Source organism: Artibeus jamaicensis, unplaced genomic scaffold (genome assembly GCF_021234435.1).
Source record: "Artibeus jamaicensis isolate MK-2021 breed Jamaican fruit bat unplaced genomic scaffold, CSHL_Jam_final contig_729, whole genome shotgun sequence".
Lineage (NCBI taxonomy): Eukaryota > Metazoa > Chordata > Mammalia > Chiroptera > Phyllostomidae > Artibeus > Artibeus jamaicensis.
In genome coordinates this window covers 474624-501671 of record NW_026521939.1, presented here as the reverse complement: position 1 = coordinate 501671, position 27048 = coordinate 474624, and the positions used below count along the sequence as shown (strand labels likewise).

At 33.9% G+C, this 27048-nt stretch overlaps 1 protein-coding gene across 7 annotated transcripts in view; it reads right to left on the bottom strand.

The window, feature by feature from the left end:
• Window positions 1-410: 410 nt before the first annotated feature.
• The window catches only part of SEPTIN14 (septin 14), a 43088-nt gene continuing 16450 nt past the window's right edge, over window positions 411-27048 (bottom strand). For 4 of the 7 annotated variants that reach the window (XM_037153139.2, XM_053672187.1, XM_037153137.2 and 1 more), the window contains 8 exons: window positions 25522-25642; window positions 24951-25146; window positions 19059-19245; window positions 14922-15083; window positions 9921-10017; window positions 8421-8589; window positions 7434-7566; window positions 411-2868 (listed from right to left, as the gene is read on the bottom strand). In XM_037153139.2, the coding sequence (XP_037009034.2) occupies window positions 2689-2868; window positions 7434-7566; window positions 8421-8589; window positions 9921-10017; window positions 14922-15083; window positions 19059-19245; window positions 24951-25146; window positions 25522-25642 (1245 nt within the window). In that variant the 3' untranslated portion in view covers window positions 411-2688. The remainder of the gene's footprint in view (window positions 2869-7433; window positions 7567-8420; window positions 8590-9920; window positions 10018-14921; window positions 15084-19058; window positions 19246-24950; window positions 25147-25521; window positions 25643-27048) is intronic. The other 3 variants (XM_053672189.1, XM_053672188.1, XM_037153142.2) reach the window with 2 other exon arrangements.

Below are 27048 nucleotides of genomic sequence, written 5' to 3'. Positions count from 1 at the left end.
AATCAATAAAATATATTTTAAAAATGTTCTTGATACAACATTCACCGATACAACTAGTCTAAACTGTAACATATAAGACTTAAAATGTATATTTTCACTGTTCTTAGATATATATGTACTTGAAGAGATCATAATTACTTCACTGTATTCAATACAGGATTAGTGTCCCTGACATTCTTGACCATTACACTGTCCTCAAACTGTTTGTAGGTAGAATTCTTAGAAACATCTTTAAAACAAGTGTTCTTAAACACTTTATGAATTTCAGAATGTGTGTTGCTTTCATTTACTGAAATAACAGTAGTCAAAATGCAGCTTGCAAGCTGTGTTATTAGAAACATCATTAGTACAACTGTTCAAAAGCATTTTACTCTATGCCTTACAGGAAGGGGATCATTTTTATTCTCCCACATATGGAACACTGGTGTGAACAAAGCTTGAAAGCAGCATTTTATAAATGTGTCTAATTGGATTATTTGTAATAACATCACTACGTTCATTATTCAGTGGGAATCACATCCATACACTGATGAACTGGTTTAAATGCAGCTTACAATGGGCTTTCTTAAAAACATCTTCATTAGAAGTATTCTTTATCACCACCACATTCATTACAGTGTAATTCTATTACTGATATAAAATGCACCACAGCACAGTGATCTAATTGTAGCTGGCAAGTGGCATTTTTAGAACCATTTTACTAAAGTGCGCTTAAACACTTCAATACTTACATACTGAATGGGGGAGTCACCTACATTGACTGACACCACATGGGTCTGAATAAAGTTTGCAATTAGCATTCGCCATAAGCATCTTCATTACAAGTGTGTATACATTTCATTACATATATGCAAGTTGGGGGATTACTTCCCTTCACTGACAAAATATGGAAACAGCACAGCCTACAAGTTGTACTTGTAGAAATATGTTTATTACAAATATTCTGAATCACTACCCTACCTGCAGTACAGAAAGATTACTTACATTCATTGATATAAAACTAGTTTTAATGCAGCATGCAAATAGCAAAATTAGAACACCTTCTACTACATATGTTCTTAAACAAATCACTACCTGTATTACACAGTGAAGATGAATTCCTTTTATTGATAGAACCCTGATGTGAATGCAGCATGGAAGTAACATTTTAAGAAACATTTTTATTGCAGATGTTATCTAACTTCCTATATACATTAGAGACTAGGATCACTTCCATTCACTCATCTAACACTGCTCTGAAATCAGCTTCCCAATAACATTCTTAAAAAACATATTTATATAATGTGGACTGAATTGCATCACTGCACTTATTATTACAGTGACTTCCAGTCACTGATATAGCACAGTTCTCAATGCAGCTTGCAAGTGGCAGTCTCACAAGTACCATTACTACAAATGTGCTTAATGACTTCATACGTTACATAATAGGGCCCATTTCCATTCGCTTGTTTAAAACTGTTCTGAATGTATTTAGCATTAAAGATTTTAGAAACAGCTTTGTTACAAGCATTCTTAAACACTTCATTACGTTCATTACAAAATAAGAATTACTTTTATTCAGCAATATAACTGGTCTGAACACAATCAGCAAGTAGCACTTATGGAAATACACATACCTTCATTATAAATGTTTTTAAAACACCTTACTGCATGCTTTACAAAAGAAGGATCACTTTCATTCAGTGCTATTAACAGCCAACTGAAAGCAGATAGCAAGTGGCATTCTTAGAAACAACTTTATCACAGGTCTTCTCGAACACCTCACTAAATGAATATTCATAATGCGTATCACTTCCATTCATGGATATAAAACTATACAGTATGAATGCAGCATAAAAGAAGCATACTTAGAAATATTTTAATTATATGTGAACATAATATCACTTCCAGTCATTGAAACAACGTTGTGCTCAATGCAGCTTGCAAGTGTGTTTTTAATAATGTGCTATTTACAAGTGTTCACAACACTACACTACATGTATTACAGAACTGGTATGGCTTTGATGCTGGAAGGAAATTTTTGAAATTAACAAAAAAATAACCTTATTTTCTAATACTTGGCTAACTTGTGTTTTAATACATTTCCAAAATGTATAAGGCACAATGGCATCAAAATGTTACTTATGGTTTCTCATTGTTCTCTGGCTCCCTCTAACTTCTGCATATTGTAGTTTTATAAGGACCGACATCAAAGTATAGTTCTAATAAAAAATTTAATCTTTTATTTTAATAAAAACTATCAAGAAATAATTATCAGTAGATTTTGATAAGGAGAATGATCCCTAAGAAGCAGCTTTTTGTAACAATATTTTATGCCTATGACCCCCCAACAAATCTTCTACCTCGATAAAAAAAATAACCATACTTGTATATGTGAGCCACAAACAATGCTATGCTAAAATAATTTTTTATGCTAATCAACAGTTTTTACACTGTGCTGTATATTTCTTTGATTTGATTTTCATTTAGCATATTGAGCGTTACTGAGCGCCAACCCTGTGGTAACCTTTGTTCTAAATGCTGATGATACAGCAGCTCACAAGGTGCCCGCTCTTGAGAGCCAGAGAAAACGCACAATAAGCAAGTTTTTAAAAACTGGTAGAACTTTCATCAGAGCCGTGAAGACAATCTCAGGAAGACAGAGTAAAGGGCGACAGGGCTCGACAACAGAGAACGGTTAAGAGAGAACTATTTCTTACGATCTTTGTCCTTTTTTATATTGGTGTAACCCGGGGTCTGCGGTGTTTCAGAGCCAGCCTTCATTTTATAAAAATTCATCATTTCTTCCTCCAATTGTCTTTTCTCTTCCTCAAGTTTTACTGTCTCCTCGTGCTGGATTCTTTTAAGATGCTCAAACTTGTCCTGTAGCTGTGAAACGAAGATGCAGCCATGACTCAAAGCACAGTGTGTGGCCCATCCCCAGGAACATGGCTTTTTTCTGGTTATCAAGCATACATTAATCATCAAAGTAGAGCTTGAGCTGAATAACTAACTCAAACATTTATGTTTAAAAGAAACATTCAGATATACAATTGTCATCAATTAAATATTAATAGTGTCCCCATTGAACCAAATATAAAAAAACCTACAGCTATAAACAACACTCAATTTTTTAAATACCTTGTTTTTCCAAATGAGGTATATTTTCTCACTTTGCACTTACCCACAAGTCTGTTCAAATGAAGTTGAATAAATTAATACTCACTAAAAAGATATACATTAAAATATAACATGGACTATGAAATAATTGTTGAGACTTTAATTGATAAAGACCTTTTGAAAGAAAGTCATGATTTTCCTGTTAAGTGAAATCAGCATACCTATAGAAAGAAACAAAAGTCTTCAAGGACCTCATTCAGTTACTTTTTATTTACTTGTGAGGTCTCATTTAATCTGTGCGATTTAAAATAAGTGAAATTAGCCATCTGAAAAAGATGATACCAGCTCGGACTCCATTAGAGATGGGCCTAGGCCTTTAACACAACTTTATTCAACAACATAGGGATTGCTTTTGTGTGCTTCAGAGGAGGTATGCATTTTAAAGCTATGGCTTGTATAGCATTAATACTATAAAAGACAAGTTTATTTGCCTTTTAACTTTTTGAAAAACAAATAGGCCAAGGGATTCTACTGCCATAATATTAATTATTTGATGTATATGGCTGTGAAGAACACAAACACAGTGCTGACACCAGTGGTTTTCAACCCTGTTTGCCCATTAGAATTATTCACTGATCTTGATAATCTCTCAATATTTGGGCTGCACACAGATCAATTACATCAAACTATCTGGAGCAGAGCCTAGGTATCAGTGGTTTAAAACATTCCCCAGGTGATTTTAGTATGCAGGTAAGGTTAAGATCCATGGTTCTAAATAAAGATTATATTTTCCTCTCCTGGAATCAGATGTCTCTTGGAATCACAACTTCAGCTGTGACAAGCAAATGAGCATCTAGATACCATGGCAAGAAGAATGACTGGAGATGCTGGGGATGTGAGTGTGGTATCTGTAAGTGATGGCAAAAATCACGGAGAAATCGATTCTTTTATAGATGGCAGGGTGAGAGTAGAAACCAGAGAAAGCTAAACTGTATCCTAGTATATAAATATTTCAAATATTAACTACCCTGGTGAAAAGCCTGAAGTTTTCCCGCAAAACAGGTACAAAGCTAGGCTAGCCCTTCTTACCACTCCCTTTCAACACTGTACGGGAAGTCCTTGCTAATGCAGTAAGACAACAGAAGGAGACAAAATAGATACAGATTGGGAAGGAGGGCATACAACTGTCACTTTCACAGGTAACATGATCATCAATGTAGAAAATCCAAAAAGAGTTGACCAAAAAAACCTCCTGGAACTAATGAGATCACAGCAAGGTTGCAGGACCCAAAGTCAATCCTTGAAGGTTCACTGCTTTTCTATACATCAGCACTGAGATGTCAAAGAGAATTTGACATTAAAACACAATACCACCTGCATGAGTAGCTCCCAAAACAAACTGCTTCGGTATAAAACTACCAAAATATACACAAGACCCACAGTAGGAAACTACAAAACTCTGATTTTAAAAATCAGAGAATGAAATAAATGGAGAGATAATCCATGTTCATGAATAAAAAGACGACATATTGTCAGGATGTCAATTCTTCCCACATAACTAAAGATTCAAAGCAATCCCCATCTAAGTCCCAGAAAGTTATTTTATGTATATTGATAAGCTGATTCTAAAGTTTATATGGCAAAACAAAAGGCCCAGAATAGCCAACACAATATTTGCAGAAGAACAGAGTTGGAGGACTGATGCTACTCAACTTCAAGACTGGCTATAGAAATCCGACTAAAGCTACAGTAGTCAAAAAACGTAGTATTGTTGAAAGAATACAAAACAGGTCAATGCAACACAATAGCTTAGAAATAGATGTACATACACATAGTCAACTGGTCTTTGACAACAAGCAAAAGCAATCAGAGGAAATTGTTGAAGAGAAGTGTCGCTGGTTGAAGAGAGGAAAATAGTCTCTTCAACCAGTGACACTGGAACAATAGAACATGCACAGGCAAAAATAAGAACCCCTTTCTACCAAAGCTAATGGACTTTCTATTACTTACAGTTAGTTCACTTGCCCTGGACTGAGACATCGGGTATACAGCACCTAATCATTACTTTGTCTCTGTTGAAAAAGAAATTTGTATTCTAATACACCTACTAAAACCGAATATTCTTAAACTGAAAACATACTCACTTGAGAGAAAAATATCTATGATTCCTTTGCCAAAATCTATCAGTGGTAAATAATCAAAAATATATTAGTAACCTCTTTCTCCATTACCTTGGAAATAGAATGAAATGAAATAAAAAAGTAACCCACATAGTTCACCAACTAAAAGTTCACCAACTTGATTTAATTAATCAAGACTTGCCTTAATCAACATTTACCTGCTTATTTTAAAAATGTAGAAAATTTTCTAATGCAGTAGTAGTATTAGAAAGTACATGACTTCCCAGAAGTCAATAGCTTAAATTTCTTACAAATTAAACTTTATGCATGAAAATTCAAATTATAAATAAAATAAAGCTAAACAGGTTTTGCCCTGACTGGTACAGCTCAGTTGGTTGGGTGTCAGCCCACAACGCAAAAAGTCACAGGTTTGATTCCTGGTCAGGGTACATGCCAAGGTTGCAGGTTCAGTCCCCAGTCAGAGCATGTGCTAGAGGCAACTGATCGATGCTTTTCTCTGACATAGATGTTTCTCCTCTTTTTCTCTCTCTCTTCCTCACTTCTCAAAAATGAATAAATAAAATATTTTTTAAAAAGATACATAGGTTTACAGATTTATTTTAGGACTTATTAAAAAGGAAATTCTCAACTGAGGGTCAAGATGAAGGTGTAGGTAGACACACTTTGCTTCCTTACACAACCAAAATAAGGATAACAACCAATTTAAAAACAAAAACAACCAGAACTGCCAGATAATCAAACTGCGTGGAAGTCCAGCAACTGAGGAGTTAAAGAAGAACCATTCATCCAGATTGATGCACTGAGACAAAGAAATAAGGCCCAAATGAAAGAACTGATCAACACTCCAGAAAAAGAACTAAGTGATGAGGATACAATCTGTCAGATAGAGAGTTCAAAACAGTAGTAATCAGGATGCTCACAGAAAAGATTACATATGGTTGTAAAATAAAGGAAGAAATGAAGGCTACACAAAGTGAAATAAAGGAAAATATACAGGGAACCAACAGTGAAAGGAAGGAAACCGGGAGTCAAAGCAATGATTTGGAACACAAGGAAGAAATAAACATCCAACCAGAAAAGCAGAAACAAGAATTCAAAAAAAGGGGGAACCTCTAGGACAACCTAATGTCCCAACATCCAAATCATAGGGGTGCCAGAAGGAGAAGAAGAGCAAGAAACTGAAAAGTTATTTGAAAACATAGTGAAGGAGAACATCTCCAATCTGGAAAAGGAAATAGACTTGCAGGATGTCCAGGGAGCTTGGAGAGTCCCAAAGAAACTGGATACAAGAAGCACACACCAAGACACATCGTAATTAAGTTACCCAAGATTAAAGATAAGGAGAGAATCTTAGAAGCAGGAAGAGAAAAAAAGACAGTTACCTACAAAGGAGTTCCCATAAAACTGTCAGCTGATTTCTTAAAGAGGCCTTACAGGCAAGAAGGGGCTGGAAAAAAGTATTCCAAGCCATGAAAAGCAAGGACCTACATTCAAGATTGCTCTATCCAACAAAGCTATCATTTAGAATGGAAGGGCAGATAAAGTGCTTCCCAGATAAGGCCAAGTTAAAGAAGTTCATTATCACCAAGCCCTTATTATAAATGTTAAAGGGACTTACCTAGGAAAAAGAAGGTAAAAAAATATGAACAGTAAAATGACAACAAACTCACAACTATCAACAACTGAACCTAAAAAACAAAAGCAAACAACTAGAACAGGAACAGAATTACAGAAATGGAGATCACATGGAGGGCTGTCAGTGGGGATGGGGAGGGGGAGAGTGGAGTAAAAAGGTACAGGGAATAAGAAGCATAATTTGTAGGGAAAAATAGACAGAGGGAGGTTAAAAATAGTATAGGAAATGGAGAAGCCAAAGAACTTCTATGTGCAATCCATGGACATGAACTAAAGCAGGGTAATGCTGGAGGGAGGGTGGGTGCAGGGTGGAGGGGGATAAAGGGGAGAAAAATTTGACAAGTGTAATAGCCTAATCAATAAAATATACTTAAAAAATTATCCAAATGATCTAAAAAAAACCTATAATTTTTAAAGGCTGCATTCAAAACCTAAGCTACTTTTTGAAAAATAGGAAGTATTCTTCAAAAACATCAAATAACTTATTGATATTAAATATCCCAAATTAATAGGACAGCTAAACATTAATATAAATTATATCAAATTAGAAATACTTGCTTCTTTTTCAGCTTCTTTAAATGCTATTTCTCTCTCCTTTACTCGCTGCATAAACTTCTTCTTCAGTTCTTCTTCTTCCCTCTGGCACTGATCACAGAACTCCTGTCGTTTAGCTTCATAGATCTCTTGAAAGCTAAAAAGAAATTTTTATTATTTCATAATGAAATAAAAATATAAATAAACATGTAATATACATATGATATATTCACTCCCACGTAAGAACATTTACTAATATTCTCCATGCATAGAAATGGAAATTTCTACATCATGAGATAGGTGCAATATTGAATATGAGAGTATATAGACAGTATATAAAAAGAGTACTGGAATTGTGAAAACAGTTGTGTCAATGATTTAGTGCTCCCACCACTTTTCATTATATCATACTTCTTCACATCTTTTCACAATAAAATTTGGGGGAAGCTCTATTTTATGAGGTTCTCAAAATAATTAAAATAGAACCAGGTATCTTTCAAACTATGATTCATTTAAGATAACCAGCTCAATTTCAGCTGTCCTCAAAGTACCAGAACTAACACAACTGTCATTCTTTTGCAGCACAAACCCTATCCCTCTTCAATACAGCTAAACGCACGTACCCTCCAACTATTTTCACTTGACTTCCATGACATTATGCAGCTGCTTTTCCTCTTTCCTCCATCCAGTCCTCAATATTCTTTTCATCCTTCTCAAAATCCTTTGCCAACCTTTGTCAGTCTTTGCTAATATTTGTCAATTTACTTCCTAAACTTCTCTTTTGGGTATACACTTTAATATATACACATGTTGGATATACATATTTTAGCATATAAACGAGCCCTTGCATTATGTTGCTCTTACAAATGTCGTCTAAGTCTGAAGATGATTTGAAAGCAGTGTTCAGACTAAGGCAGGCTATCAGACATACAGTTATTATCATTCCCAACTAGTTGTATTTCATGACTGTAGGGGCTTTGTAAATCACCCATTAGCGAAATCTCTACTCACCTAACTGGCTGGTTGTCTGGACCCACATCAGTAAAGCCGATTTTCTGTAGTTTGAAGCACCTATAACGTTCATAGTGCTGGGTGTGGGTTTGTTCTTTCAGGTCTTCCGTATTTGTACAAAGGAGCATATCCCGGAGCTTAACAAAGTCACAGTGATTTTCATTGTCCACTAGACAGAGAAATAATAAAGCCACAACACATTATCAATCCCTGGCACTCAGTGAGTTTTACTGAATAAATGTATACATGAAAAACATTTAAAACAACAGCTAAGAGATCATTTTGATTAATAACTACAATTGTTTTAACCATGTAACTATGATTATACAGTACATTCCAATTATAGATAGGCTTTATTTATAGACCAGAAAATTTGCTTTAAATTTATAAGCCAAAGAATAAATATGAAATGGTTAAATAACATGTGTTTTTAATATATGGTGTAAGTTTTCATTGATAATTGTGTTAGTATTTTACAAACTACACTCAAGATATTTAACAAAGTGCTAACAAAGAATTAATATAGTCTCACTGAAGTAAATAGTTTCATTAAAGTAAGTTTTGCTAACATAAAGATTATTATATTTACATGCATAAGTTATATTCTATTTATGTAAGACACCTACGAGACTGAATGAGTCAATATTCAAAATAAGTCAATACACTCACATGCCTCTCTCCTCTGTTTGTCACATCCGGAAACTGAGCACAACTACTGTGTACCGTGTTTGACATTGTACCCAAATTTAATATGCCTTAAAATATGTTCTTTTTAACTATGTTTCATAAATTAAAAATATTCTAATGTGTCGATTTAAAAGCAATATTCAGAAACTATTACAGGTAGAGTTATAGAGTTAATCCAATCCCCCATAACTAGTATTACAAGCATATTAACTAGACAATAAATAACTGGCTATTATAATATTCCAACTCATCATGATGCCAGATAACTAATATGAATGTCTGGGTGTAATCCAAAGGTAAATTATACTACTTTATTTTTTAAAATAGTTTACCATTCCTTTTTTCTTGTGACCACTTTTAAATGTTTTATAAATTGGTTAGTGCTTAATTCATGTAACATGTTTTAAAGACCAATATTTAGGTATCATTATGTACAAAGTTCTTTTGTTCAAAGAACTTTCCAGCATAAGGAGTTAATATACAGCAGGAAAACTGGGATAAATAAGGAGGTTCTGTCCAGTCTCTGTGAATTTTTGCCTAAAGCACCATCCAACAAACTCCTATGAGAATAAATCATAAGTAAGCATGAGCCTAAATGAAACAGAATCTGTGCTCCTTATTACTAACTGCTAATTTACTGTTTAGCAACAGTTGCCAATATTGGCTCAAATTAAAATGATATTTTGAGACTATGATAATGTACATATACTATATATACTGTATGTACAACATATGTATACAGACATAAATATATATACATATGCATACAGATAACCAGTCCATAGCAAACCTGCTTGCTATCATAATATTTACCTTGTAAAACTCCCCAAGGGTACTGTCGGCCTCTGACCATCCTTTTTCCAACTTTCACCTCATCTATACACCCCACTACAGCAAAAGGTAAATGCTTCTATAAAGGAAGGACAATTTTAATCATGTTCCCTTATATCAACATGGCATATTGCTGTTATGGAAATAACATAGACAGGAATAATAAATTAGGCTTATTCAAACAAGGGATACACCCCGCCTTGGATTTTACTTGGCAGTAAATATGTACAAACTGATTTTGGCAAGCATTAGTGTCAAGTCCTGAAAACTATCTACTGAGTCGAGTCTGAACCAAGGCATTATGCTGTGGGAAATATTTACAAAGAGAAAAGATTTTTAGCAGACATATCATTTTTCTCACATTATTTTTACCCTGAAATGCAAAGATAATATCAAGAAAATAATGTACAAATCATGTTTACCTATATTATAAAGTTAAACTATGATAGTAGTAAGACTATCTATAACTATAATAATTAGTTAATGCACATAAGATATAAAGTGTATAATAAATAGTGCTTCATATATACACATACTCATAGATGTACATATAAGAATTCTAAATACAATTAAAGGGTCATGTTAATTACTTGATGGTGAGAGTCAGGGAAGTATCACAATATTGTGCGATTCCAAATTGGTTGAGAGGGTAAATTCATGTTAAGTCTTCTTACCACAAAACAGATGGGGAGACAAGAAATCTTTGAGAAGTTTTGGCTATGTTTAAACCAATATTGTGGTGATGGGTTACAGGTATTTGTATACGTCCACTCATCAAACTGTATACATTAAATATGTACGGTGTTTTGCATATCAATTATATCTTTAAAAGCTGTTAAAATTGTTTATAGGTTAAGTAATTCAATTTTTTCATTCTTAATCATTAAAAAGGAGATTTAAAAAATGAGATCAGGGTGGGTGATATGTGGAGGTGGAAGACACTATGGGGGATAAAGGGAAATGGAAAAATACCATAAAAGTGAACTATTAATAAAGAAAATGAGATTTTGTGACTTCTGGCCAAGATGGAGGTATAGGTAGATACACTCACTGTGCCTCCTCTCACAACCAAAAGGAGGACAACAACACACTTAAAAACAAAAACAACCAGAACTGCCAGAAAATTGTACTGTATGGAAGTCCAACAACCAAGAACTTAAAGAAAAAACATCCATCCAGACCAGTAGGAAGGATAGAAATGTCTAGATGAGGCAGAGAGGACTTGCAGCAAGGTGACGGCTGGTGGACCAGGTGGTCCCACATTTCTGTGAGGATAAACCAAGAGGAATACCTGGGGAGTGAGACAAACCAAGCAACCCAGGGTTCCAGTGCAGGGAAATAAAGCCTCAAACCTCTGACTGAAAAAACCTGTGGGGGTTGCAGTGGTGAGAAAAACTCCCAGCCTCATAGGAGGGTTCACTGGAGAGACCCACGGGGTCCTAGAACATATACAAACCCACCCACCTATGAGCATCACCTGTAATTAAGCATCAGTTGGGCCCAATTCACTGTGGGTAGTGGAGGAAGTGACTGAAAGCTGGCAGAGAGCTGAGCAAGTGTCATTGTTCCCTCTGATCTCTCCCCCACATACAGCACCACGGTGCAGCAATGTGGGTTGCCCTGCTGAATACTTAAGGCTCCACCCCTTACTATGTAACAGGTGTGCTGAGACAAAAAAAATGCCCAAATGAAAGAACAGATCAAAGCTCCAGAAAAAATACAACAAAGCAATGAAGAAACAGCCAAACTAACAGCTGCACAGTTTAAAACACTGGTAATCAGGATGCTCACAGAAATGGTTGAGTATGTCACAAAATAGAGGAAAAAGTGAAGGCTGTACAAAATGAAAGAAAAGAAAATGTACAGGAAACCAGTAGTGAAGGGAAGTAAACCAGGACTCAAATCAATAATCTGGAACAAAAGGAAGAAATAAACACCCAACCAGAGCAGAATGAAGAAACAAGAATTCAAAAAAATGAGGAGAGGCTTAGGAACCTCCAGGGCAACTTTAAACATTCCAACATCCAAACCATATGGGTGCCAGAAGGAGAAGAGGAAGAGCAAAAAATTAAAAACTCATTTGAAAAAATAATGAACAAGAACATCCTCACTCTGGCAGAGGAAATAGATATGCAAGTCTAGGAATCTCAGAGAGTCCCAAAGAAGTCAGACCCAAGGAAGCACACACCAATGCACATCATAATTACATTACCCAAAATTGAAAATAAGGAGATAATCTTAAAAGCTGTGAGAGAAAAAGAAACAGTTACCTAAAAAGGAGTTCCCATAAGACTATCAGCTGATTTCTCAAAAGAAATGTTTCAAGAAAGAAAGAGCTGGAAAGAAGTATTCCAAGTCACGAAAGGCAAGGACCTACATTCAAGATTAATCTATTCTGCACAGGTGTCATTTAGAATGGAAGGGCAGCTAAAGTGCTTCCCAAATAAAATGAAGTTAAAGGAGTTCATTATCATCAAGCCCTTATTATATGAAATGTTAAAGGGACTTATCTTAGAAAAAGAAGATAAAAATATGAACAGTAAAATGACAACAAACACAACTATCAATAATTGAACCCAAAAGACAAGAACTAAGCAAACAACTAGAACCAGAACAGAATCACAGAAATGGAGATCACATGGAGGGTTATTAGTGGGAGGAACAGGGGAAAATGAGGGAAAAGGTACCAGGAATAAGAAGCATAAATGGTAGGCCCAGAATAGACAGGGGGAAGTTAAGAATAGTATAAGAAATGGAGAAGCCAAAGAACTATATACAACTCATGAATATGAACTAAGGTGGGGGGTGCAGAATGTTGGTGGGAGGAGTTGCAGGGCAGAGAGGAATAAAGCAGAGAAAAAAAAGGGAAACAACAAAAAAGTACTAACAGAGAAGTTTATAGCAATGAACTCACATAAAAAAGAAGAAAAATCTCAAATGGACAAGCTAACTTTACACTTCAAGGAACTAGAGACAAGGGTACAGCTCAGACTAAAACTAAAATAAGCATAAGGAGGGCAATAAAAATGATTATAGCATAAATAAATTATGGAGAGTAGAAAGACAATTATAAAGACTTAGAGGTGGTTTTTGGAAAAGATCTTCAAAATCATGTTTAAAAAGTACAATGATGGAAAATAAAAAATTTTGTAGTGGGGTTCCAAAGTGTATCTGATCCGGCAAAGGAAAAAATAAATAAACATAAAGATGGAGATTATGCAAGAAAAGGATGAAACAAGAAAAAATGAAGAGCGTCTTAGAGAAATGTGGGCACCAGTAGGCGCATCAACATATAGGTAATGGGAATATCAGAAGAAGAGGAAAGAGAAAAAAGAAGAAAAGATACTCAAAGAAATAAATACTGGCTGAAAAGTTCCACTGTTTATTGAAAAACAATAACTTGCACATCCAAAATTATAACAAACACCAAGATAAATGCAAACAGATTCACCAACAGAGATATCATTGTAAAAATTCATATCGTCAACAAAAGAAAAAATTCATTCATTATTAGGAAACCCCAATAAAATGAACAGCTGACTTCTCAACAGAAACATGAAAGCCAGAAAGCCATGGGATAATATATTAAAAGTATTCAAGGGAAGAAAAAAAAACCTTGTTCACCAGGAATCCTAGATACAGAGTTTCAGTTTTGTAAGATGAAAATGATCATTGCACAACGATGTGAATTTATAATGCCACTCAACTGTACATTTTAAAATGTCTAAGATGATAAATTTCATATTATATGGATTTTACCACAATTTTAAAAAACTCTTAGAATAAGAAACATAAGTAAATTTGTAAAAAAAATTTTTTTTTTGATTTGAGAAAGAAACATTGATTTGTTGTTCTACGCATTCATGCACCCATTGGTTGACTCTTTAAGTGCTTTGACTGGGGATCGTGCTCACAATCTTGGTGTATTAGGACAATGTTCTAACCAACTGAGTTACCTGGCCAGGGTGACATATAAGTAAATCTTTATTATCATGGATTTGGCAAAATACTCTTAGATATGATATCAAAAGCACAAGCAACAAAAAAGATAAATTAGATTTCATAAAAATGTTTAAATTTTGTGTTTCAATGGACACCAAAAAATGACTAATAGATTGGGAAAAAATATTTGCAAATCTTTTTTTTTGCTTTCTTTTTTTTTTTTTTTTATTTAATTATTTTTGTATTCTTTTTTACTCCCATCCCAGCCCACCCCCCTCATGCCCCCCACCTCCCTCCCATTTCCACCCCCCTTAGTTTTTGTCCATGTGTCCTTTACACTAGTTCCTGTAAATCCTTCCCCTTTTTCCTCAGAAATTCCCTCCCATCTCCCCTCTGGTTGCTGTCCCCCTGTTAGAGCAAATCTTTTATCTCATAAGGAACTTGTATATGGAATATGTAAAGAACTCTTATAACTCAACAATAAAAAGACAAAAGCACAATTTAAAAAAGAGAGAAGGATCTGAGCAAACATATATTTTAAGAAGATACACTGATAGCCAACAAGCATGTGAAAAGGCCAACTACCATACAATTCCATTCATATTAGATGTCCAGATCAGAGAAATCTACAGAGAAAGAACTTGTTTAGTAGGTGCCTAGGGTTGGTGGGGAGGAGGGCTCACAGACAGTAGGGAACAAGAGCTGAAAATATAGGGTTTATTTTCCGGATGATAATATGTTCTAAAATTGATTGTGGTGATGCACACATCTGTAAATAGTCTAAAAATTACTGAATTGTATCTTTTCATTGGTAAACCATAGATAGGTATGTAACATATCTCAAAATGCTGTCAAAAAACAGAATTGACTCTCAGTGAACACTTTTCAAAATCAAAAAAATTTTCTACATTGGATTTGAGGGAAGCACCATATTTATAGTCTCTTGGTCAGATACAAGTGATGGAATATTACTAATATTGTAACATACATTATATTTTATTCCCACATATAAAATAGAATTAATATTCAATGGAAGCTTACATTCATTGAGGAGTTCATTTGGGCAGTACTTTCATCATTTGTTGGGAATTGATAGATCTGGATGTCATTATTAACCAATTCACTCATTATCTTATACTTAAATTTCTGTAAATCATTTTTAGAAATTGCATCAGCTTTGGCAATCAATGGTATAATGTTCACCTATTAAGAAAGAAGAAAACAAAATCTCACCATTGCATTGAGGACTTGTTGTTGATCCTGAGATTTTTACAGTCAAAACCTCACAATATTTAACAGTAAAATTTGTTTCTAGATAATCACTCACTATCATGCCTTCCTCCTAAAACTGCTTTCCAAAATATTCAATACTTCCAAAGATAAATTTTTTATGATAGTTCAGGTTCAGAAGTTTTCATTTTTGTTCCTTTCTCAAAGTTTTTGATATTTCTTTTTTGTTTTCAGAACACAAGAGGAATTTATTAAATGTGCTTAATGAACTTATTTTGCTGTGCTTTCTGTTTACTGTGTAAAGTTAGGCCAGTTGTATAGGTAAGATCAGTCCTCAGCTCTGTGACCAACTCATAAATCCTTGTTACACTTCACTAAAATCAGTCATTTGCTCTTATGTTTGTATTCACCTCAGAAGTCGTACTAGTAGGGCAAAGGTATAAGCTGAAGATAAAAAGTCAGATTCATATTAAATTACATTTCCATGCCTAGATGCTATTCCCTGTGATTTTTAGAGAATGAGTATATAAATTCACCCACCAAAAAATTATAGAAGTTATCTACAAGGAAATTTATATAAGACACTGTCCTCATGTGGTTGCATTTGCATATTAGGCAATACACACTACTTTCAGTAAATTATTTAGCTGTTAATAAAAAGGAAAAAATTGATTAATAAACATCTGCACTGCACTCTCATAGAAAGGATAATAGTTATTAACAAAGACCTATAGGAAAACATAAAGGTATGAGAATGTACTAATCAGGTTTTCTTGTCACTTATAGGAAAAACACTCATTCTAAAAGGTTCTTCTAAGTTTGTGGCATGCAACCTAAACAATAGCATCATTTCAACCTTACTTGTAGGACTGAATTAAAATTAGATCTATACACACCCTTCAAAATTCACAGCTTCAAACAATCCCGCTGAACCAGCCAAAGAAGATAGAAACACAGCTTATTCCATACCAAATGGAACTTTCAATTCTGATTTCATTATGTAGGAACCCCTTGAGGTACTAATATATTTTTTATTGTTGTTCAATTACAGTTGTTCCTATTTTCTCCCCACTACTCTCCCCTGCCCTACCTACCCTCCACATCCCACATTCAATTCCCCCACCTGCTGTCTTTGCCCTGGGGTTCCTTATACATGTTCCTTGATTTGATCCTTTTCTATTATTCCGCCCCTCCCAGTGCATTTACACAATGGAATACTATGCAGCAGAAAGAAAGAAGCAGCTCTGACCCTTCACGACAGCATGGATGGAACTGGAGAGTACTATGCTAAGTGAAATAAGCCAGGCAGTGAAAGACAAGTATCATATGATCTCACCTATAAGTGGAACCTAAACAATAAAATAAATGAGCACGCAAAATAGAAGCAGAGAGACAGAAAAAAACAGAACAAACTGACACTAAACTTTCTTATACTTCTGACACATTGGGAATTAGTAAAACGGAAGTAGTCAGATGATGTAGTCTACTAACAGATTTCTTATTTAATTGAGTTCTAAAAAGCAGAAGAAGAGAACTTTTATCAAACCTATAAAATAACTTGTTCTCTACCTATCATTCATTTTCTTCACCTTCTTCATAAATTCATCTTAATGTTGCAGTCAAATAGATCCTTGCTCTACCTTTATGTCTTTGCAGGTAGATCTGCTTGTGTTTTCCAAAGACCACCTAAAAATACTAGACTTCTTTTGTTACCTTACTCTAAATGCTGAATATGGATAGGCATGTATATGGCACCTTGCTAACAAGTGTTTATTTGTAATTTGTAAAAAGGAATTATTTTCATAAAGCAGAGCTGAGGTTGGATTTTATTTTTTTAATATTTTAATAGTTTTTTTAATATTTTATTTATTTATTTTTAGAAAGGGGAAGGGAGGGAGAAAGAGAGGGAAACACTCATGTGTGGTTGTCTCTCACACCCCTCCCCCACTCCACCCTGCCACTGGGGACCTGGCCTGCAACCCAGGCATGTGTCCTGACTGGGAATCAAACCAGTGACTCTTTGGTTCACAGGCCAGCACTCAGTCAACTGAGCCCCACCAGCCAGGGCTGAAATTTATTAATAATAATTTCTTCCTAGTTCTAAAATATAATTCTTTCTGTCTCCTTATTTTTACACCTTAATAATTAAATTCTGTAGAAAATAACAATATATAAAATTCTGAAATGTGAAAATGCAGACAACTGTAATTGAACAATAAGGTAATTTATTAAAAAATTAAAAATGCTTTATTACAATTACAGTAGGATACTTTATTAAAGCATAACTATACAATGTCAAGTTCTGTGATATAGTAGGAATGGGTAAAAGTCAGTTTTGAATACATTGCTTTCATTTTAGATTCTTCGAAGTACATTTTAAAAAATTAATCCTTGTTCACATCTAGGGTTTCAATGTTATAACACAGATATTTAAAATTTTGTCTAATTTAATAATTTTAAACACTAGCTTCCACAGTAAAAAGGCAACAGCTGCTAAGATAGCTGTATTGGGTTTTATTGTTGACAAAGCTAAGAAAAGGTACCCTCTAGTGATAATATATTATTAAACATAAAAAAATAAAACTTTTCTATGTTAATAATTCCTCAGCTGTTTATTTTGAGGAACAAAAGTCACTTATTGCAAGGACATCTGATCAGCCTGGGAGAACAGACAACAGACATGCACACACACTTGCCCACCCCTTTATGTGATGGTCTTTGCAAAAGTGAGCTGTTTCCTGCATCTGGAAATAGCTTGATGATTACAGATGCCCTTAAAATTAAAAATAAAACTGTGTATTCCTGCTTACTGAATATACTACAAATTGAGAAATTAAGGTAACTTCTAATTTTAATTAAAAATATAACTTCTTTAAACTACTTGGGGATATATGAGATTATAAATTTTTTTTCTAGTTTGAACAATACATAGCAAAAGTCAGGCCTTTTTTATTTAAAAAATAACAATTTTAGAACTGTTTCTCTCTTCAACTGAATAAAGCTGAAAACATTATAATTAACCAGGGTTGAGTACAGAAAAGTATCTCATGATATAAGTTTCTTTTGTCAATAATTTGACTCTCTGTTGGAAAAAAATATAGGTTGCATTATGTATCCTCTCTGATAGGACCGGTAGCCAGGATCATGAAAGTTTTGTGTTTTAAAACATCAGTGACACCAGATGAATGTTAATGAATTAATTAACTTTATAATAACATAGAATAATTTCAATTTCAAAAATATGGACAAATAACCACAATCTGAATTATCATTTAATCATAAGGAAAGCCAAATTTTTATTTTTATTTTTTTACCTGAATCTCATTACCCTGATGCATTTTTTAATTAAATTTCTCTAGCAAGCAAGGTAAGGTTGAAATTTATCGAATGCTGTTATGAGATAAGTATGTTTCTCCCCTATTCCCATGCATAAGCTGAAGCCCCAACCCTCAATATTTCAAAATGCAGCTGTATTTGGAAATATAATCTTTAAAGGGGTGATTACATTCAAATAAGGCTGTTAGGATGGGCCCTAATCTTATCCTACTGGTGTCCTTATAAGAAGGGGAAACTTGGACACAAAAAAAAAACATCAGATGTGTCCATAAAGGAAAGATTATGTGGGAACACAGAGAGAAGGCAGCAATCTGCCACCCCAGGGGAAAGGTTTCAGAAGAAACAAAATTTGGATATACCTTAATCTTGAACTTCTAACCTTGAGAACTATGAGAAATTTAATTTTTGTTGTTTAAAACCCTTAAGTCTGTGGTGTTTTGCAGTGGTATTCTTAGGAAACTAATAGAAATGCTTTAAAAATTGACACAATAAATATGATATATACTATATACATATTGCAAAAAAAGTTATTATATGTGAATGCTTTCAAGATATGTATTATTTCAAAATAACTATGAAATCTTGACAGGTTGATGGATTTACCAAACGTACCTTATTGTCAATGCTCTTCAAGGTTAATAGATCAAGGGACTTCAGAGAATGTCCTGTGGGTGAAATGAAGTAAAGGCACACGTGGACACGAGAATCATGGTAGTCAGCAAAGGAACGTTGAATTTTCAATTCTTCTTGAAAATAGGACTCAAACTGAGCATCTAAGTAGCCAACTATTGGTTGGTGGCTGGAAAACATTCAGCATAACATAGTAATAACATCTGAGGTCTACATTTTTAACCATTTAATGAAAAGTTAATACATGTATGCATAATTTGTCATATAAAAAAAGTACATAACATGTTCTTACAAAGATAACAATTACAAAGCAATACAGGCCCATGGTTTACATTGTTTATAGAAATGGCAAAGTGATCTTTCAACTCAATGTAATCCCAATCAGAAACCAAATTTTATTATGTACGTGTGTGTGTATATATATATATATGTGTATATATATATACACATATATATATATACACACACACACAAAGGATCAAGAGTGACCAAGACATATAGAAAGCCAAGAAGATATATCCTTCATATGTAATGTCTCATTACGAAGTTAAATAACACAATATGGTAGCAGCACAAGAATAGATTGACTAAAGCACAAGAGAATTTTTCAATGTGATAGAACTTTTCTATGTCACAACTGAGATGTGGATATACAACTCTATGCAAAACCTACACTTGAAACATGTATGGTTTTATTAACAAATGTCACCTAAGTAAGTTTAATTTTTAGAAAAACCTACAGAAATATACACCATAAAAATAAGTTTTATGGTATGTACAATTTCAGAAGAGTGACATCGTGATCATGGCAAGGAATGCTTCCCTGCTTTTAACTGTAAATCTGATATCTCTACTAATAAAGGTACCTCTGTGGGATCTGCAAAACCCAGTACCATATGCCAGGGAACCAGGAGGAGTTTTGCTCAACTGCATATCTGGTAATAGGCAGGCACACCTCCCTGCAAGCTGTGGAACCAGAAGAACCCAGCAAACCTGCCCAACCCCTCTTTCACACAGCCAGGGGAAAACTTGAGAGTGTTTACTTGAACATACACCAACAGATAAAAGACATTTGTAGAAGTTCAGCATCAAGATGGGAGATTCCATTGGAACATGGAAAAAAGAACAAATGTGAATGCACTGGAGAAGGTAAGAGGAACTTTGCCAGCATCCACCTTCCTTCAAGGCAGCATAGCCTGGAGCTAAAATAGCTGAGGGCAACCTCTCTGCAGGGGAAAGGGAGTAAGTGCTCAGAAAACCACAAAGAAAATACCTATAGCAGATACATAAAAGAAAAAGACAAAGGAATAAAAACATCACTACAAAAAAGGTCAACAAAATACAAAGGAATGAAAAGAGAAAGGCAAACAGGAACAAAAGATTGCTTCTCGGCCTTTTGTCTAAGATCAAGTGAAGAACTACATGATAAAAAACATTTAACAAAATAACAATAGTAAGTCATTCCTTATTAATAATTACTTATATGTATTATGATATTTTATATGTTATATGCCATATATAATAAGTACTGTAATGGATTAAACTGATCAAAAGACATAGAGTAGCTAAATGCATTTAAAATGTGTGTGTGTGTGTGTGTGTGTATCCAACTACATGCTGTCTACAATATACCCACTTTAGAATCAAGGCCACATAGAAAGAGAGTTAAGGAATGAAAAAGATAATCCACGCCAATGGTAAAATCAGGAAAGTAGGGGTGGCTATACTTATACCAGTCAAAATAGGATTTAAGTCAAAACTGTCACAAGAAACTAGAGTATTTTATAATGATGAAAGGATTAGTTCATTAGCAAGACAAAAATATATATATATACACACACACACACACTCAACAATGGAGTATCAAAATACAAAAAAGCAAAAATTCACAGAACTGAGGAGAATAGTACACAGCAACATGAAAACAGTAAGAGATTTCAATACCCCCTTTCAACAATAGGTAGAACATCCAGACAGAAAATCAGTAAAGAAATAGCTGAATTGAGTAATATTATATTACAAATGAACCTAACAGATATACACAGAATATTACACCCAACAGCAGTAGAATATGTAAGCCCATAGTCTTAACAAATTTAAGAAGACTGAAATTATACCATGTATTATTTCTGATTGCAATGGAATAAAACTAGAAGTCAATAACAGAAGGAAAATTAGAAAAGTCACAAACTTTTCTAATTTAAAAACACACTCTTGGGTCAAAGAAGTAGTTAAAACAGACATTAGAAAATATTTCCACACAAATAAAACAACAACAAAAACTTGTAACATACCAAAACACTGGGAACAGCAAAAGTAGTAATTAGAAGGAATTTTGTAGTGAAAAATGCCTACATTTTTAAAAAGAAAGATCTCAATTAAATATTCTAACTTTTAACCTCAAAGAACTAGAAAAAGAACAGCAAACTAAGCCCAAATTTGGAGAAAGAAGGAAATAGAGATTAGAGCAGACATAAATGACATAGAATAGTAAAACAATAGGAACTATCAACAAAACTAAGAGTTGGTTTGATAAACAAATTTGGCAAACTATTAGCTAGACAAATAAAATTATAAAAGGTGGAACCTTAAAACTGATACCACAAAAATAAAAAGCATCATAAGATACTCTTATGAACAATTATATGATACCAACAAATTAGATAATCTACAATAATCTATAAATGCACAACCTACCAAAACTGACTTTTGAAAAAAATAGAAAATCTGGGTAGATCAATAATGAATAAGACTGAGTCAGTAACAACAACAACAAGTCTACCAGCAACAAAAAGCTGAGGACAGGGTAGCTACAGTATTGAATTCTAACAAGCATGTAAAGAATTAACACCAATATTCCTTAAGCTCTTCCAAAAAAACTGAAGAAAAGGAAACGTTTCCAAATTCATTCTGAGTGGTCAGAACTACCCTGATACCAAAGAGAGACAAAGACACCACAAGAGAAAAACCACAGGCCTGATGAACTTATATGAAGAATCTTCAACAAAATACTAGCAAACCGAATTCAACAGCACGTTAACAGGGTCATACACCACAAGCAGGTGGAATTTATGCCCTGAATGCAAGGAGGGTTCAAAATAATCAAATAAAATAATGTGGCATACCACATTAACAGATTAAGACTAAAAATCATATGACCAACTCAATATATGCAGAAAAAGCATTTGACAAAATGTACTACCATTTCATGATAAAAACTCTCAAAACTAGTTATAGAAGAGATTTATCACAACACAGTAAAGACCATGTATGAAAAGTCCATAGCTAGCATCTAAATTGTTACATTTATAAGCATTAAACTTGTCTTATTTTTAATAGTTGTAAGAGCAGTGATAATATCTCTTTTATTCCTGATACTGGCAGTGTTTGCCTTCTTACTTATTTTGCTTGCTGAGTCTTGCAAACAAAACAGATTTTTTATTTTATTGATCCCTTCAAATAATAGGCTTTTGCTTTTATTGATTTTCTGACCTTTTTCTCTTTTCATCAATTTCTGCTCTACCATAATTTTTCTTTTCATTTTCCTGCTTTAAGTTTAATTTTTTTCTTATTTGTCTCATGGCTTAGCATGGAACTTTATGTTATCAATTTTAGATTTTTCTTTATTCTAATATAAGGATTTTATGTTATAAATTTCCCACTAAGCAATATTTTTGCATCATTTTATAATTTTTTAAATTGTGGTAAGAACATTTAACAGAAGATCTACCCTCATAACAAATATTTAAATTCAAATGAAGTGCTGTTAAATATAGGCATCATCTTCTATAGAAGATCTCTAGAACTTAATCATTTTGCACAAAAGAAAATTTATACTCGTTGAACAGCAACCCCCCGTTTCTCCTTCCTCCGACTGCTGGCAACAATTTGCACTCTGCTTCTATGGGTTTGACCAGGGTTATTTCGAAAAAGAGAAATGCCCAAAGGTTGTGGGGAGCAGGTCATAATTTGAACAGAAAGGCATTGTTATATTAATTTGCCCATAAATGTTTTATGCATTTTTGACTATATACCACATATTTTAAAGAAATTTGTTCTGTAGTATTACAAGTGCATTTTAATTATTATAAAATGTAATAACTGCATAAAGAATGATTTCTGAGAGAACACCTACTAAACTCATCATAAATGGTTATTTTTGGAAAAATAAATGGTGCAAAAAGTTCTTAAGTTTGGCTAAGGGAGTTTTCATTTCATCTGGGTTATTTGAAATTTTCACAGAAATAAATTCATTTATGACTTGGATAGTTAATAGAAAACAAAGAATCCAACAAGTAAGTAAATGGGGAACATCAATTTTTTAAATATTTAAGAAATGGCCCTGACTGGTGTGGTCGAGCATCATCTCTCAAAGTGAAAGGTTGCTGGTTCAATTCCTGGTCAGGGCACATGCCTAGGTTGTGGGTTCAATCCCAGGTCAGGGTACATAAGAGAGGAAACCAACTGATGTTTCTTTCTCACATTGATGTTTCTCTCCTTCTCTTTATTCCTCCCTTCCCCTCTCTCTAAAAAATAAATAACATTTAAAAAATGATGATCCCCTAAAGGATATGTCTGCATTCTAATCCCTGTAATTAGTAAATGTGGTCTTATTTGAAGAAGAAAAAGAAGAGTCTTTGTAGATATAATGAAGTTAAGACACTCAGTGTGAGATTACCCCGGATTATAGGTGTTCACCTTAAATCCAATAGCAAATGCCCTTAAAACAGATGCATAAAAAGCAGAGCAGACCACATGAAGATGAAGCCAGATGTTGGGGTTGATGTAGCCACAGAAAATGCCAATAGCCAACAGAAGTTTAAAAAAGCAAGTAAGTATTCTCCCCTAGGGCCTGCTGATAGAGTGTGGCCTCCTCAACTCTTGCTGTTGCTCTAAACCACCCGGTTTATGGTAATTTGGTACGGTAAACGCAGGAAATCAGTACAGGAAGCACCACCTATTGTGGGTCTTATTCCACAACACAACATAATATATATAATACATTAAGCATATTGACCCTAAGCTTAATCCTATATTTAAAAATACTTTCAGAAGTTTTGACAATTAGTACTATGGTGGTATTCCTTTTCTACTGTCTATTTTTTTATAAATTTCACACAAATTATTTTCATGTTTAAATTAGAACCTGAGTATTTGTTTAAAAGTTTGTCTTTATCAAGTGGTGTTCTGATGAATGTTTAAAGTGTGGTTCTCTGGAAGGAAACAAGTGATTTGTAGCATTTACTGATTTTTGTGGTGTGAATACTCCCACCTGGCCTATTCCAAGTTACCTGAATGATGTTACTGAATGTATGTACAACTGACAAAAGATTAGTACAATACACTCTTACAAACTTGCATGAGCCAACTTCAGCACACCACTGCATGTAACTAAGTCACACAAGACAAATCAATATATGAAAAATATATTCACTCTTATGTAACTAACTTTAACTAACTAGAACTGTAACATATAATACTGAATATGCATCTATTCCAAAAAGGAGAAAACCCTAGAGCTACTGCTTTGTCTAATTTATTTCCCTTTTACGCACTTTAAATCTGATACAGAAACTATGAAATGTCATCATAATACCAGAGGAGAAACAAGAAAATAAGCTAGAACTAACAGAAACTGCATCAAAAAAATTTTGCTATAACTTAAAAATATTATAAGGAAATCAGACAACTGGGAACCAAATTTCAATTTCATAATAAGAGAACATTAGTTAATTAGAAAGAATCAAAATCCAAGAGGAAGGTTTTCAGTTTCCTTAGAACACAATTCAGTGCATGGAGAAAGAAGGCAAATTCCTTGAAATAGAAGAACTTTTCATTAAAATACTAACACTGGTGTTTAATTACAGCACTAACCTGTCTTCTTTGTTCATTTGATCACCATACCCCACAGTTTTCACAACAGTTAACTTCAACTGCACATTGCTTTCCTGGAGTTCATACGTCCGAATTTTAAGTTCAACACTTGGGTTAAAATGAGAGGATTTTTTTTCTTTCAAATTCGTATTAAACAATGCGTCAATCAGTGTTGATTTTCCAAGTCCAGTTTCCCCTGTAATAAACATAGATACATCATATAGGGGCTTCAGATGTCAGAGAAAAAGTAACACTCTAACCCCTGGAGTGGTTTCAAGGGTCCCACACACTTCAAAGACAGCAACGTCCTTGAAAATATATATGCGACCTCTGACACCTTTAGCCATTAACATAATATAGAAAAAAACTATACACAAAGCTGTACCACATTTTGAAAATGCTGAAACTTTTAAAGAAAAAATGTTTAAGAAATATGGCTAAGAAGATAGAAACCAATATACACATGAAGATATGTTTTTGAATTAACAGTGCCAGGTTTTTGCTGCTGTAGATAAGTTGAAATGAGCATTTGGGAAAATTAAGTAGTAATTCAGAGAAGTTTGGCACTTACCCACACAGAGAATATTAAAAGAAAATCCTTTTTGAATAGCTCTGTTCACCAACTGATGAGGCAAACATTCAAAACCAAAATGACCAAGCATAGTTAAACCACGGATATTATTTTCTCTTTGCTTAAAGAAAACACAAGTTAAAAACATTTATTTAGAATAGAAAATATCATTTGAAGACATAATTATAATATTTCTAAGAAATTAAAATTATTTTCATACCTCAGGCAAGCTACAAATGAAGTAAATTTGGGAACAAAGAAATCTATGTCCAGATACATTGATTTTGCTTTCATTTTTATAAATAGTGAATCTATCTGTGACCACACTCAAACAGATTGTATTTTGAAAATAGAAAATTTAAAAATACCACAAGAAAGTCCAGTGTATTACTTGAAAATAATAAATTATTTTTTCATGAAAATAAAGAAAAAATTAGCATCCTTTTATTCTGTTTCAGTGTGCTAATACATTTAAGAAACCCAATATATGTTAATATGTGTAAGAAAACCAAAGTCAATTTGAAATTTTAAAAAAGGCAGCAAAAACTTTGACTCTAAATTTGCCATATGCCCTCTGAGAACCTGTGTTCTTTCAAGTTGTTAAAGGCAGCCACTGCTAATAATACCAACCTAGAAAACTAGAAATCCATAAATATTATACATAAAGTTACCAACTGATTTATTTTTTAATTGGGTTTTTAATTTTTTAAAGATTTTTAAAATTTATCTTTAGAGGGGAAGGGCAGGAGAGAAGGAGAGAAACATCAGTGTATGGTTGCCTCTCATAAGTACCCCAGCTGGGAACTGGTCTGTAACCCACGCATGTGCCCCAACTGGGAATTGAACCATAACCCTTTGGTTTGCAGGCCCGCACTCAATCCACTGAGCTACACGAGCAAGGGCCAGCTGATTATTTTTAAATGATGAAAAAAAATTCAAAGGCTCAACAATCTATATTTACTTAAACCGTTGTAAACCTCTCCCAAATAACTGGAAAATTTCACAAATGTTTATATGGAAAAGTGTTTACTGTAGCTCTCTACTTAACATTCAAATGTATGACTCCCTGAAATAACAGAATATACAGATAAATGATGATTATTCACACATTAGGGCATTCTTAAGTTATTAGAGGTATTTATGGAGAACACTTTAGTAAGTTGAAAACTACTTGTGTGAAAACATTAGGTTAAAAAGGTGAGATACAAAATTGCGTGTACATTCCTAGCTCATGATAACACCAAAGTAACTTGTGGCTCCTCTTTTCACACTAACAATTAAAACAACTGTTTGAAGGCACTGGAAGGGAAAGAAAAGCAGACAAAACCCTGGAAAGAAAGGCAGCATAACAGTTAAAATCATATATATGCGTACATTCTCTTGAATCTACTGACCAGTAAATGAGGTGCTTGGGAAGCAAAGAACAGCTGAGAGGGACAATCTCGGGCTGTGAAGGCTAAGAGATTGGAGCTGTCAAAATACTTGAATATTGAGAAAGAAATCCCGGAAGAGCAAGCCACAGAGGGG